An 11,118-nucleotide genomic window follows, 5' to 3' on the forward strand; every position below is an offset into this window, starting at 1 on the left:
CGGTCCGTCCTGCTTCCAGCTGCTGCAGCGCGCCTTCGCAGCCAAAGCATCCAGCAGCCCCCTGCTCCGGCCCAGCATGGCGACCCCGACCCAGACCCCCACAAAGGGTGAGCGTCGTTTGGGGAGGGGGTTGCAGGGGGGCTCCGGGATCTGAGAGCCTAGGAGAGAGGGTGTCGGGAGATTCAAGCAATGGTAAGGCAAGGGAGTTGGGGGAGGGAGGTCCGCTCCTCCTGTGGGCGGAGGCCCCTGTAATGCGCCCCCCCGATCGCCCCTCCGGGTCTCTGGGACACCCCCTCCCCGGCGGGCGTCCTGTGCCAGACCTGCGGTTGGAGAGTGGCAGTCCCGGGAGAAGGGATGCTCGGACAGGTCGCTATGGCAACCGGGTGGCTGGTCCCGCACCGTGGTGGTAGCAGACCGGGAAGAGATGAGCTTGCAGGGTGGGAGCGGGTGGGTCTGCGACCAGAGACGTTCTGGAAGATTTCAGGGTCCCTGGGGTGGGCAAGGGAAGGGGAGGAGGTTCATGTCCCTCTTCTTTCCAGTGCTGTCTCCTAGGGTGTCTGTTTCCTGAAACCCTTGACAGCCAGGTTCAGAGGAAAGGAGTGAGAGCTGAAGGAAGAGACAGAGAGAAGGGATATAGCAAGAGACAGACAAGGAGAACCTGGAAGAGACAGAGACCAAGGGAGGCAGGAGATCCAGAGTCACAGATACAAAGACCCAGGAAGACAAATAGATGGACTCAGAGAGATTCCCAGTGGAGGGGAGAGGCTGAGAGCAGTAGACAGAGATGCAGAGAGAGAGAGAAAAAATGAGAGCCTGGGAGATAGTGGGATTGAGACCGCTATGGAGGGAGAAGCAGAGAGATGGAGGGAGAGAGACGGACCCATGGGGAGAGAGGGGAGTAGAAACAGAAGAAGGGAGCCATGTGGGGTGGGGCCCAAACCACTGCGGTGAGACCCTATGTGTGGGAATGGGGCGATGGGACCCTCCTTCCAGCCCACAGCAGGGGTGTTTTCCAATCCCAGAGGTGCTGTTGGGTATACACCTATCTGCCCCTACTGCCCCCATCCAGCCACACACTGATTTCCATTCCACACCAATTAACCCAGTTATGCACCCACTTAAACACCCACTTCTACCGTCGCCCCCTAATAGCCCCCACTGCTAATCCTGCTTCTGCAGATGAGCAAGGCACAGACTGCTTCAAGAGGGAGCCAGTGCCCAGCAAGGGTCTCCAGCACTGAGGGCAGGGGAAGGACCAGGGGTGCTGAGAAGCCCCTGGCAGTGAAGGGAACCCGAATTCCACTTGGATGGCTCCCTCCCTTCCGCGCTTCCCAGCAGGCGGGGGCTGCTGCACTGAGCCATATCTGCAGAATCCGAAGCAGGGCGGGGGGTGGGGGGGGCTGCAGAGGCTGGAAGCTACCCTAGGGAGGGGGGCAGGGCTGAGGCAGCAGGCCTGGCGGGAGCCCAGGGCTTCTTTTTGCAGAGGTGGTGGTTAGCAGGATCGATGGCAGCAGACGGGCAGAGGTGGGAGGACAGACTCCTCAACCCAACCTCCTCTGCCTCCCCCTTTCCCAGTCACAGCATGACAGGGGACCGCAGGTCTCGGGAAACCCCGGGGGAGGAAAAGCATGTTGTGCATTGCAAGCTGCTTAAGGAAACTAGTTAATGAATTGTTGGGGAGCGAGGGGGGAAGGGGAGAGTCTCCCTCCACCCTGCCAGAGAACAGGAGGGAGAATTAGGAGTGAACAGAAGAGGGATGCATGAGCACAGCTGGGTCCGGGTCCCTATCCCTGAAATGGACCCTTAGCTTGGCCAGAAGCCAGTCCTGCAGGGGCAACAGCAGGAGATGCAAAAGGAGGGGAGAGGGTCAAGATTGAAACCTGCATCTCACACAGGACCTCACAGGGGACCCCACCCAGCCTGGGGTGGCGGGACCTATCACCTCTCTTCACCTCCCAAGATGCCCCAGTTGCCATAGCAACCACCTCCTTCCTGATATCTCTTTGGCAGCTGGCCAGGAGTAGTGCACATTCCTTTGCCTGACTCCTGGCCCCACCCTTAGCCCAGCCACGCCTGAGGGCCCAGGTTGCTGGGGCAGCAGGGACCAGAGAAGGATCTTCCGCATGGAGGAGGATCTTCCACATGGAACACCAGATTCTGGGACAGGGGCTCACCCAGTGGGCTCCCGATAACTTTGGGGAAGGACGGGTGTGTGGAAAACAGACAAGTGAGACAATCCACCTTTTACAGCCTCCTGCAGCCTAGGACTGCCTCGTAATCATTCCTTCATTCATTTATCCCAGAAAACTTGAAGAGCCTTTCATAAATGTCAGGATGAACAGCAGTGATGAGTCAAACAAATTTACTCTCTGGTGGGGAAACTTACACAGAGCACAAGGGACCCTGAAGCAGCGTTTCACCATCTTGGCACTTTTGAGTACTACCGTCACAATTTTTGCTTTATTCAAATATTCCTCACACTGCTATTTATTTAATTTTTTTCCTTCAAAGGATTAGCTTTTTTATTTTTATTTTTTGAGACAAGGTCTCACTCTGTCGCTCAGGCTGGAGTGCAATGGCACGATCACAGCTCACTGCAGCCTCAACATCCTGGGCTCAATCTATCCTCCCGCCTCAGCCTCCCGAGTAGCTGGGACTACAAGGCACTTCTGCTACACCCAGCTAATTTTTGTATTTTTCATAGAGACTGGTTTTGCTATGTTTCCCAGCCTGGTCTCAAACTTCTGGGCTCAAGCAATTCACCCGCCTTGGCTTCCCAAAGTGCTTAGGATGACAGGCATGGGCCACCATGCCCAACCCAGGATTAGCTTTTTAAAAACAACGAGCTTTATTTTATAGCGCCATCACAACTGGAAAATTAATCTTCTTTTTTTTTTTTTTGAGACAGAGTCTCGCTCTGTCATCCAGGCTGGAGTGCAGTGGCACGATCTTGGCTTACTGCAACCTCTGCCTCCCGGGTTCAAGCAATTCTTCTGCCTCAGCCTCCCAAGTAGCTGGGACTAGCAGGGGCACACCACCACACCCAGCTAATTTTTGTATTGTTAGTACAGACGGGGTTTCACCATATTGGCCAGGCTGGTCTCAAACTCCTGACCTCGTGATCCGCCCACCTTGTATTCCCAAAGTGCTGGGATTACAGGCATGAATCACTGTGCCTAGCTGGAAAATTCATCTTCTTTTTGCCTTAAATTGAAGGCAGCATAAGAGCAATCTGAAGCAGGTGATTTTGCTTTTCTGGGTCTGATGTCCCCCTTCCAGGAAATGGGGATGAAGATCTCACCCATATGAAAGAGTTGCTATGAAGATTAAGAGTAAATGTGCTGATATCCGTCAGATGCTTAGCAGGGAGGCTGGAATGGAGTCAGGGCTACCCACTGCTGGTTACATCAATAAATAAAGGAGAAAACCAAATAATGCCACAAAATTCTGCCTAGATTTTATTGCCTGCTGAAGACTTGGAGCCCAAGGCCTGTTTTCTCTTAGGTAAAGGGGGAGATTAACAAGGGTTGGAAGGTGTTAAAGATACCTCAGCACCAACCTAAGACATCCTCTTTGAAGACTGGACAGAGACCTGGGAAGGGTAAACTTACACATTGTGTGAATCGTGGTCTTGCTTTGGGGCCACCTCTATCAGTCAGTTTCGGCTAGAGTATGCTGTGATAACAAATAGTACCAAAAGTCTCAGGGGCTTATGACAACCAGGTTCACGTATACGTCCATCACAGGTTGACCGGTCACCAAAGAAAACTAGAGCAGTCATCATTGTGAACATTCAGGCCACCAGGCTAGAAGTGAAACAGAGCTTTGGCCTGGAGGCCTGAATGTTCCTGAATGTTTAAATGCCCCAGCCTGGAAGTGACAATGCACTTCTACTCCCGGTTCCTTGGCCAGAATTAGTCACATGGCCCTACCCAACCTCCAGGGAGCCATCCATCTCTGAGCCTGGAAGGGGGAAGGAGAACACCAATGACATCAGGCATCACCCTGGCACCCCTCACCCTCTCCCCATGTGGCAGACAGTCTGCTGCCAAATTCTGCTCTAGGGAAGGCCAAATATAATAAGAACTGTCAGAGGCATTCGAGAACCATCAGGATGAACTTGTTGAATGGGAAGGATGTTCTGAGCTCTCCTGCAGGGGAACATGATTAGGGCCAGGAAGGTGGGAAGTGGAGAAAAGTGAATCCAGAGACACACACACATTTTATCCACATGTGAACATTTCTGAAATCATTATGTGTCTTCTAATGGATGGGGACATTTCACATGGTAGAGTTCCAAACATATTTACACATACACACACACACAGGGAAAACTATTACAAACTCAATTTTGAATCTTAAACTTGATGGTGTCTTAGAAATAAGTAATAATGGGCCAGGCATGGTGGCTCACATCTGTAATCCCAGCACTATGGGAGGCTGAGGCAGGCAGATCATTGGAGGTCAGGAGTTTGAGACCAGCCCAGCCAACATGGTGAAATCCCGTCTGTACTAAAAATACAAAAATTAGCCAGCAGTGGTAGTGCACACCTATAGTCCCGGTCCTTGGGAGGCTGAGACAGGAGAATTGCTTGAACCTGGGAGATGGAGGTTGTAGTGAGCTGAGATCGCACCACTGCACTCCAGCCTGGGTGACAGAGCAAAACCCTGTCTCAAAAAAAGAAAGAAAGAAGGAAAGAAAGAAAAAGAAAGAAAGAAAGAAAGAAAGAAAGAAAGAAAGAAAGAAAGAAAGAAAGAAAGAAAGAAAGAAAGAGGGGAGGGAGGGAGGGAGGAAAGAAAAAGAAATAAGTAATGTGGGGTATGAATCAGCACAGCTTCCCTGTACTGGATGGAGTATCAGGAGTGAGTGGATGTCAGCAGTAGCAGCAGGTGCCTGTTGGAGCTCTCAGGTGACTGAGAAGTTTTAGGGAGTGTTCAGGGGAAGCTGAGACATTCATTGGTTCACCAGTGGAAACGGGGTCTGTTTTAACCTCATGACATCATGTGCAAGTGGGAATGTGTCTGTGTTTTTCAGGGAATGAGTCCATAGCTTGCATCAGACCTCCATAGGGGTCCAGAACCAGGACTGCCATGTAGTTTGAGTAGATTGTACACTGCATAGAGGATGGTGCTGACTGATGGAGTGAGTAGGGGCTGGAATCCAGCTTGAGCTATGCTCTTCCAGCCTTGCGGCCTGCCATGAGGCCACACCATCCAAACCAAGGGGTCTCTATCTGACTTCCACAAAGAAATGATTGGGCCAGTGGCTCCATCTGGATCCTAAAAAATATTAAGAAATACACTGTTAAGTTTTTTTTTTTTCTTTCTCTTTTTCTCTGCTTCTTTCCCTCAGCTCCTGAGGAACCTGACCCATTTTACTATGGTGAGTGTTGGATTTGGGGATAGGGCTGGACTGGGGAGTAGCTGCAGGTGCTCACAGATCACTCCGGACATGGCTTCAGCTGTGGCCACACGATACGTGCTGGGCCACTGGCCATGGGACCATATATATGGGTGTGGTTCACATCAGCTGGGTTCATGGAGGGCAGAACCAGATGGGGGAGTGGGGATGCCTCACACTCTCTCTGAGCCCCCTTCAGGTCTCACCGGGATCTGGGCTGGTGCCTTGGTGTCGTCAGAGAAGCAGATGAAGGAAAACCTTAGAAGCAATGACTCTGAGCCCAGGCTGCCTGGATTTGAATCCTGCCTTATCCACTCACTAGCTGTATGGCCTTGGGCAAGCGACTTTGCCTCTCTGGGCCCTTCTGTAAACAAGGGATAGTAATAGTTCCCACCTATGAGGACTGTGGGAAAGATACCTGACTGGTGGCATTAAATCTCCTCCATGGCACTGAAGCTCAAATAAGTTACCCAGGCCTGGTAGATCTGGTTCCAGTTTCCCCTCTGAACACCCTCCTCTTGCCCCCACCCCACCCCTTTGCTCATTCATACTTTTTCCCTAGGTGTCAATTTCTCTCCCATCTCAGGACCTTTGCATGTGCTATGATTCTGCAGGAATGCTTCTCCTTTGTACACGACCGGCTAAGGCTCCCCCTTATTCAGGCCTCAGATCAAACATAGACTACTCTACTGGGATAGGCCCTCCTGACTCCCTGGCAAGGAAGAGCCACACCATTCTCAGCTGGTGTCGCATGACTTGTTTTTGAGGGGGGTTGTTGCTTTAATGTTTTCTCACAATACGAAAGTCAACTCCTTGATGGTAGAGGCCTGGACCACTACTGGTACAGAGTGAGTGCTCCATAAATTCATATCTCAACAAATACTTAGTGGGCACAGGCTCTATTTCTGGCAATGCACCAAGCAGCTGGAGACACTGCAATGAACCACACAGAAAAGAATTCAAGAATGCAAGAATTCCTGCCCTCCTCCTGGACCTTCCACTCAATGGGAAAGGGACAGATACTCAAGAAAACAAAATATGAAAATTATATATTAGACAAGAATATTATTGACCAGGTATGGTGGCTCATAACTGTAATGCTAGTGCTTTGGGAGGCCGAGGCAGGAGGATCGCTCAAGTCCAGGAGTTTGAAGCTGCAATGAACTATGATTGTGATTTTTTTTTTTCTTTTTTTAGACAAAGTCTGACTCTGTGGCTCAGGCTGGAGTGCAGTAGCACAATCTCGGCTCACTGCAACCCCTGCCTCCCAGGTTCAAGTGATTCTCCTGCCTCAGCCTCCCGAGTAGCTGGGACTACAGGCCCACACCACTGCACCTGGCTAATTTTCATATTTTTAGAAGAGACAGGATTTCACCATGTTGGCCAGGCTGGTCTTGGACTCCTGACCTCAGGTGATCTACCTGCCTTGGCCTCCCAAAGTGCTGAGATTACAGGCTCATTACAGGCATGAGCCACCGTGCCCAGCTCTACATAAAAAATTTAAAAATTAGCTGGGCATGGTGGTGTGTGCCTGTAGTCTCAGCTACTTGGGAGGCTGAGCAGGGACAATCTCTTGGAGCCCAAGAGGTAGAGGCTGCAGTGAGCCATGATTGCACCACTGCACCCCAGCCTGGGTGGCAGAGTGACACTACGTCTCTTAAAAAAAAAGACAAGAATATTATTAGGCAAGAATATTAGGCAAGAATAATTCCTATGAAGTAAAATAAAGAAGGGAATGAGATTGGAAAGTGTGGAGGAGAGGATGGAAATTCTGAATAGGACAGCCAGAGGTTTTGCTCACAATCAAATAAAGCCCAGACACTGGTGAGGGAAGGAGCCACGTGGATATTTGGGGGAAGAGCTTTCAGGCTGCAGGAACAGCCAGTGCAAAGGCCTTGGGATAGGATCATGCTGGATATGCCCCAGGAACAGTGGGGAGGCCACTGTGGCTAGAGTAGGATTGATGGGGAGAGTGAGGTAGGGTGAGGTCCAAGAAGGAAAGGAACTGGATCATATGGGACTTTGAGGGCCCTAGTGAGGACTGTGGTTTCTACCTTGAGGGCAATGGGCGGGAGGAGGGCTCTGAGCAGAGGAGAAACCAGATCTGACTCAAATGTTGATGGGTCCTTGTGGCTATCAGAGGTGGGAGTGCAGGCAGGCCAGCAAGACCCTAGAGAAGGCCGCTGCAGAGGCCAGGTGGGCGACAATGGTGGACAGAACCAGGGCCAGGGAGGAGGTGGTAGAGGGAGAGTATTATGTATATATCCAGGGTGGAAAGAGCAGTGGGAGAGGGCAAGGGAGGAAAGTAGAGGGTACAGAGGGCAAGGTGAGCTAACGGTGCCCAAGCCCACGCCCTACATCCTCACATCAACCCCCTGAAGGAGTGTCCAGCACAGTCCACAGCCTCCCTGGGCGATTCTGGGTTCCTGGCTGGGCCACCCAGAGCCAGGACTGGGCTCCAGGTGCAGCCAAGGTGCTGTCCCTGCCTCGATGTCCCCCGTTATCTTCCCCAGACTACAACACGGTGCAGACTGTGGGCATGACTCTGGCAACCATCTTGTTCCTGCTGGGTATCCTCATCGTCATCAGTAAGTGCGACCCATTCCTGGGCTGCCTCAGCCTCCGCTTCCTCTGCTGGCTTTCGTCCATATCCTACCCCCTATGTCCTGTCTTCTTGTTCTGTCTCTCTCTCCCAACAGGCAAGAAGGTGAAGTGCAGGAAGGCGGACTCCAGGTCTGAGAGGTCTGGCAGCAGTGGGCAAAGAGCGGGAGGGGGCCTCGGGGTGCCTCCCTAGCAGATGGGCAGGATCCGCTGGGCCTGCCATGTGTTTTCCCCAAAGCCTATGGTTATTGAACCTCTTTCTACTTTTCTCTCTCATCTCTGCCTCCACAGCCCAACCTGCAAATCCTGTAAGTCTGAGCTTCCCTCTTCAGGTGAGGGTGAGAAACTGTGTGGTTCTGGGAGAGTTTTAGGTGGGGCAGGGAAGGGAACCCTCAGAAGGGAAGTCACGTGGATGGACTGGACGCAGGGGGCGGAGGGGGGGTGATGCCTGCAGATATCACGGGACAATTCCCTAGGAAGCTGAGGAAATTCCGCAGATGAAAGATGCTAAACCTGGCCAGGCGCGGTGGCTCATGCCTGTAATTCCAACACTTTGGGAGGCTGAGGCAGGCGGATCACCAGAGGTCAGGAGATCGAGATCAGCCTGGCCAACATGGTGAAACACCGTCTCTGCTAAAAATGCAAAAATTAGCCGGGCATGGTGGTGCGCACCCGTAATCCCAGCTACTCAGGAGGCTGAGGCAAGAGAATCACCTGAACCTGGGAGGTGGAGGTTGCAATGAGCTGAGGTTGTGCCACTCCACTCCAGCCTGGGTGATAGAGTGAGACTGTCAAAAAAAAAAAAAAAAAAAAAAAGAGGAAGGAAGAAATGAAGGAAGGAAGGGAGGGAGGGAAAAGAAAGATGATGCTAAACTGTGGGGAGGCTGTGGGATGTGACATGTCCCAGAGTCCACAGAGATTCCCAGAAACAAATGCTCAAGCCTATAAAAGCCAGGACAAGCTGATTTGCCAGGAGAGGAAGACACAGGCCTGTGAAGAGAAGGGCCCCATGTGGGAGGAGCTCTGTCAATCAGGAGGGAGAGAGAGGGAGCACTGAGGAAGACGGGGAGAGGCTTTCCAGACTTGATCGTTCAGCCGGGCAGATCCAGGATGAAATAGCCGAGGAAGCGAGGAAGCGGGACAGAGGGAGGGAGGGAAGGTTTCTGAATAGTTGCATCAAAATAACAAAAAGAGAGATGAATAGAATGCAGATTTTAGAATTCACATAGGAAAAGAACATATGGGATGCAGGGAATGTGAGGATGGAGAAGAAAGCTGGGAAGCACAGGAGGGGATAGAGTGGAGAGGACGGAGGTGTTGGGGAGAATGTGGGAAGGAGGAGCCCAGGAAGGAAGGGGAGGAGGATGGGAGGAGGAGGGCGTGGAGGGTGGAGGAGGGAGAGTGGGTGTAAGCATGGAAAGTGTAAAGGGAGAGCGAGAGGGATGCAGGGCAAGCATGTCAACGAAAGACTGATTTCTTTGAGGCTGTTAATTTTAATTATGTAAAAATATCTTGACCTGTTTTTAGTGGAAATGCAGCCTTTCTGGAGACTTGTAAAAAAACAGAAATGGGAATTTCTGTGTCTCTTATAAAGTTCTTATAACTAAAAAAAAAAAAAATGCGGGAGGGGGACACGGGTTATTCAATGGTTGAGGAGTATTTGGTGTGGAATTTGTTTCACGTTCCTTTTTTTTTTTTTTTTTTTTTTTTTGAGACAGAGTCTTGCTCTGTCCTCTGTTGCCCAGGCTGGAGTGCAGTGGCACGATCTCAGCTTATTACAACACTGCAACCTCTGCGTCCTGGGTTCAAGCGATTCTCCTGCCTCAGCCTCCCAAATAGCTGGGACTACAGGCACACACCACCACACCCGGCTAATTTTTATATTTTTAGCAGAGATGGTGGTTCACCATTTTGGCCAGGCTGGTCTCAAACTCCTGACCTCAAACGATCCGCCCTCCTCGGCCTCCCAAAGTGCTTGGATTACAGGCATGAGCCACAGCGCTTGGCCTGTTTCATGTTTATTTAATGAGTTTTAAAACATGAACAAGGCACTTATGGATGCGTGGGGCAGCATGGGGGTTGGCCTTGTCACCTGGGGCACAGCTGAAGACTTTGCACAGGTTTCTGGTCTATCCTAGGTGAATGATGGTCTGCAGCGGGTGGGGAATGGGGGAATTCCCGTTGTATCCAAATGTTCAGGACAGGGAGTGTAGGAAAGGAGTGAGGGTGTAGGAGGTGATTGCAAATGGGAAGGGAGATGGGGACTCCCTTTCTGGCAGGCGGATAGCCCCAAAAGCCCAGGTTGGGTCTGGGGTCGCCAGCCCCGTAGCAGGTGTTTCTCTCCATGACAGCAGCCAGGAGGTGTCCCCAAGGGAACAAGACATTAGAGTGTGGGAGGCAAGACAGCTCCTCAGTGTTAGCTCTGGGGTGACAGTCCCTGGGGTCTGGCTTCCATGGTGCCGGGGAATGGAGAGCCAACGAGCTGTGGGGAGGGAGGCAGTTTCCACCTCTCTAGTGGCTCACGCACCCCCTCTCTCCCCAGCCCCTGGTGGCGGCGGCGTGTAACACCTTCCCGAGGAAACTCCGCTGCCGACCCTGCCTGAGCGCGGGAGCCTGAGGACCGGGTGGAGGCGGTGGGGACCCAGCCGCGCGCCGGGAGCGCTCCCCGGAATGAGCCGCCCCACCCACCCCAAGGCTGGAGCCGCTGCACCCTGCTGTCCCTCCCCAGGCCTTGGCAATGACGATCCCCCAAAGAGCCCGTCTGCACCCCAGACCCAGGGCCTCAGGCCTCCAGCTCCTGGGATCCGGGAGTCCATCCCGGCCCAGCACCCCCAGCATCCCCGTGTATGGCCCCGCTGCACCTCCTTGTCTCATCCCCGAAGATCCGTCCCCCTGGCCCCTCAGTGTCCATGTCTTGAGCTTAATAAATGTGCATTTGGTTTTTTCCCCTGTTCTGTCTGTGTGTTCTCATCTGTGGGGCAAGGTGTGGGTAGGGGTGCAGAACTGAACCTGGGGTAGCTCTCCCCTGCGTGCCCGGAGTTGCCCCCCTTCCTTCTCCTCCCCCAGTGCCCCGAGTCGCCCCCCTTCAATCCCTTCTCGTTCCTCAACACCTCCGG

At 52.5% G+C, this 11,118-nt stretch overlaps 1 protein-coding gene across 2 annotated transcripts; it reads left to right on the top strand.

Annotated features, from left to right (window-relative positions):
* The first annotated feature begins 5 nt into the window (after nt 1–5).
* On the top strand, nt 6–10,953 carry FXYD7 (FXYD domain containing ion transport regulator 7). 2 transcript variants are annotated; one of them, XM_031004122.2, is made up of 6 exons: nt 6–107; nt 5,354–5,383; nt 7,915–7,989; nt 8,101–8,143; nt 8,294–8,334; nt 10,545–10,953. In XM_031004122.2, exons 1-6 carry the CDS (start codon nt 77–79, stop codon nt 10,565–10,567), a joined length of 243 nt encoding a protein of 80 aa, XP_030859982.1. In that variant the 5' UTR covers nt 6–76; the 3' UTR covers nt 10,568–10,953. The 2 variants fall into 2 exon arrangements, with proteins under 2 accessions (XP_030859982.1, XP_055224944.1); XM_055368969.1 differs by having other exon boundaries at nt 8,101–8,134.
* The last annotated feature ends 165 nt before the right edge of the window (nt 10,954–11,118 follow it).

This window comes from Gorilla gorilla, chromosome 20 (genome assembly GCF_029281585.2).
Source record: "Gorilla gorilla gorilla isolate KB3781 chromosome 20, NHGRI_mGorGor1-v2.1_pri, whole genome shotgun sequence".
Lineage (NCBI taxonomy): Eukaryota > Metazoa > Chordata > Mammalia > Primates > Hominidae > Gorilla > Gorilla gorilla.

Excerpts from the sequence above, each read along its gene's own strand:
- FXYD7 (XM_031004122.2), top strand. The coding sequence starts at position 77 with ATGGCGACCCCGACCCAGACCCCCACAAAGG. Across the intron at positions 5,384-7,914 it reads ACCTGACCCATTTTACTATG|ACTACAACACGGTGCAGACT; the intron begins GTGAGTGTTGGA and ends TATCTTCCCCAG. Across the intron at positions 8,335-10,544 it reads GTCTGAGCTTCCCTCTTCAG|CCCCTGGTGGCGGCGGCGTG; the intron begins GTGAGGGTGAGA and ends CTCTCTCCCCAG.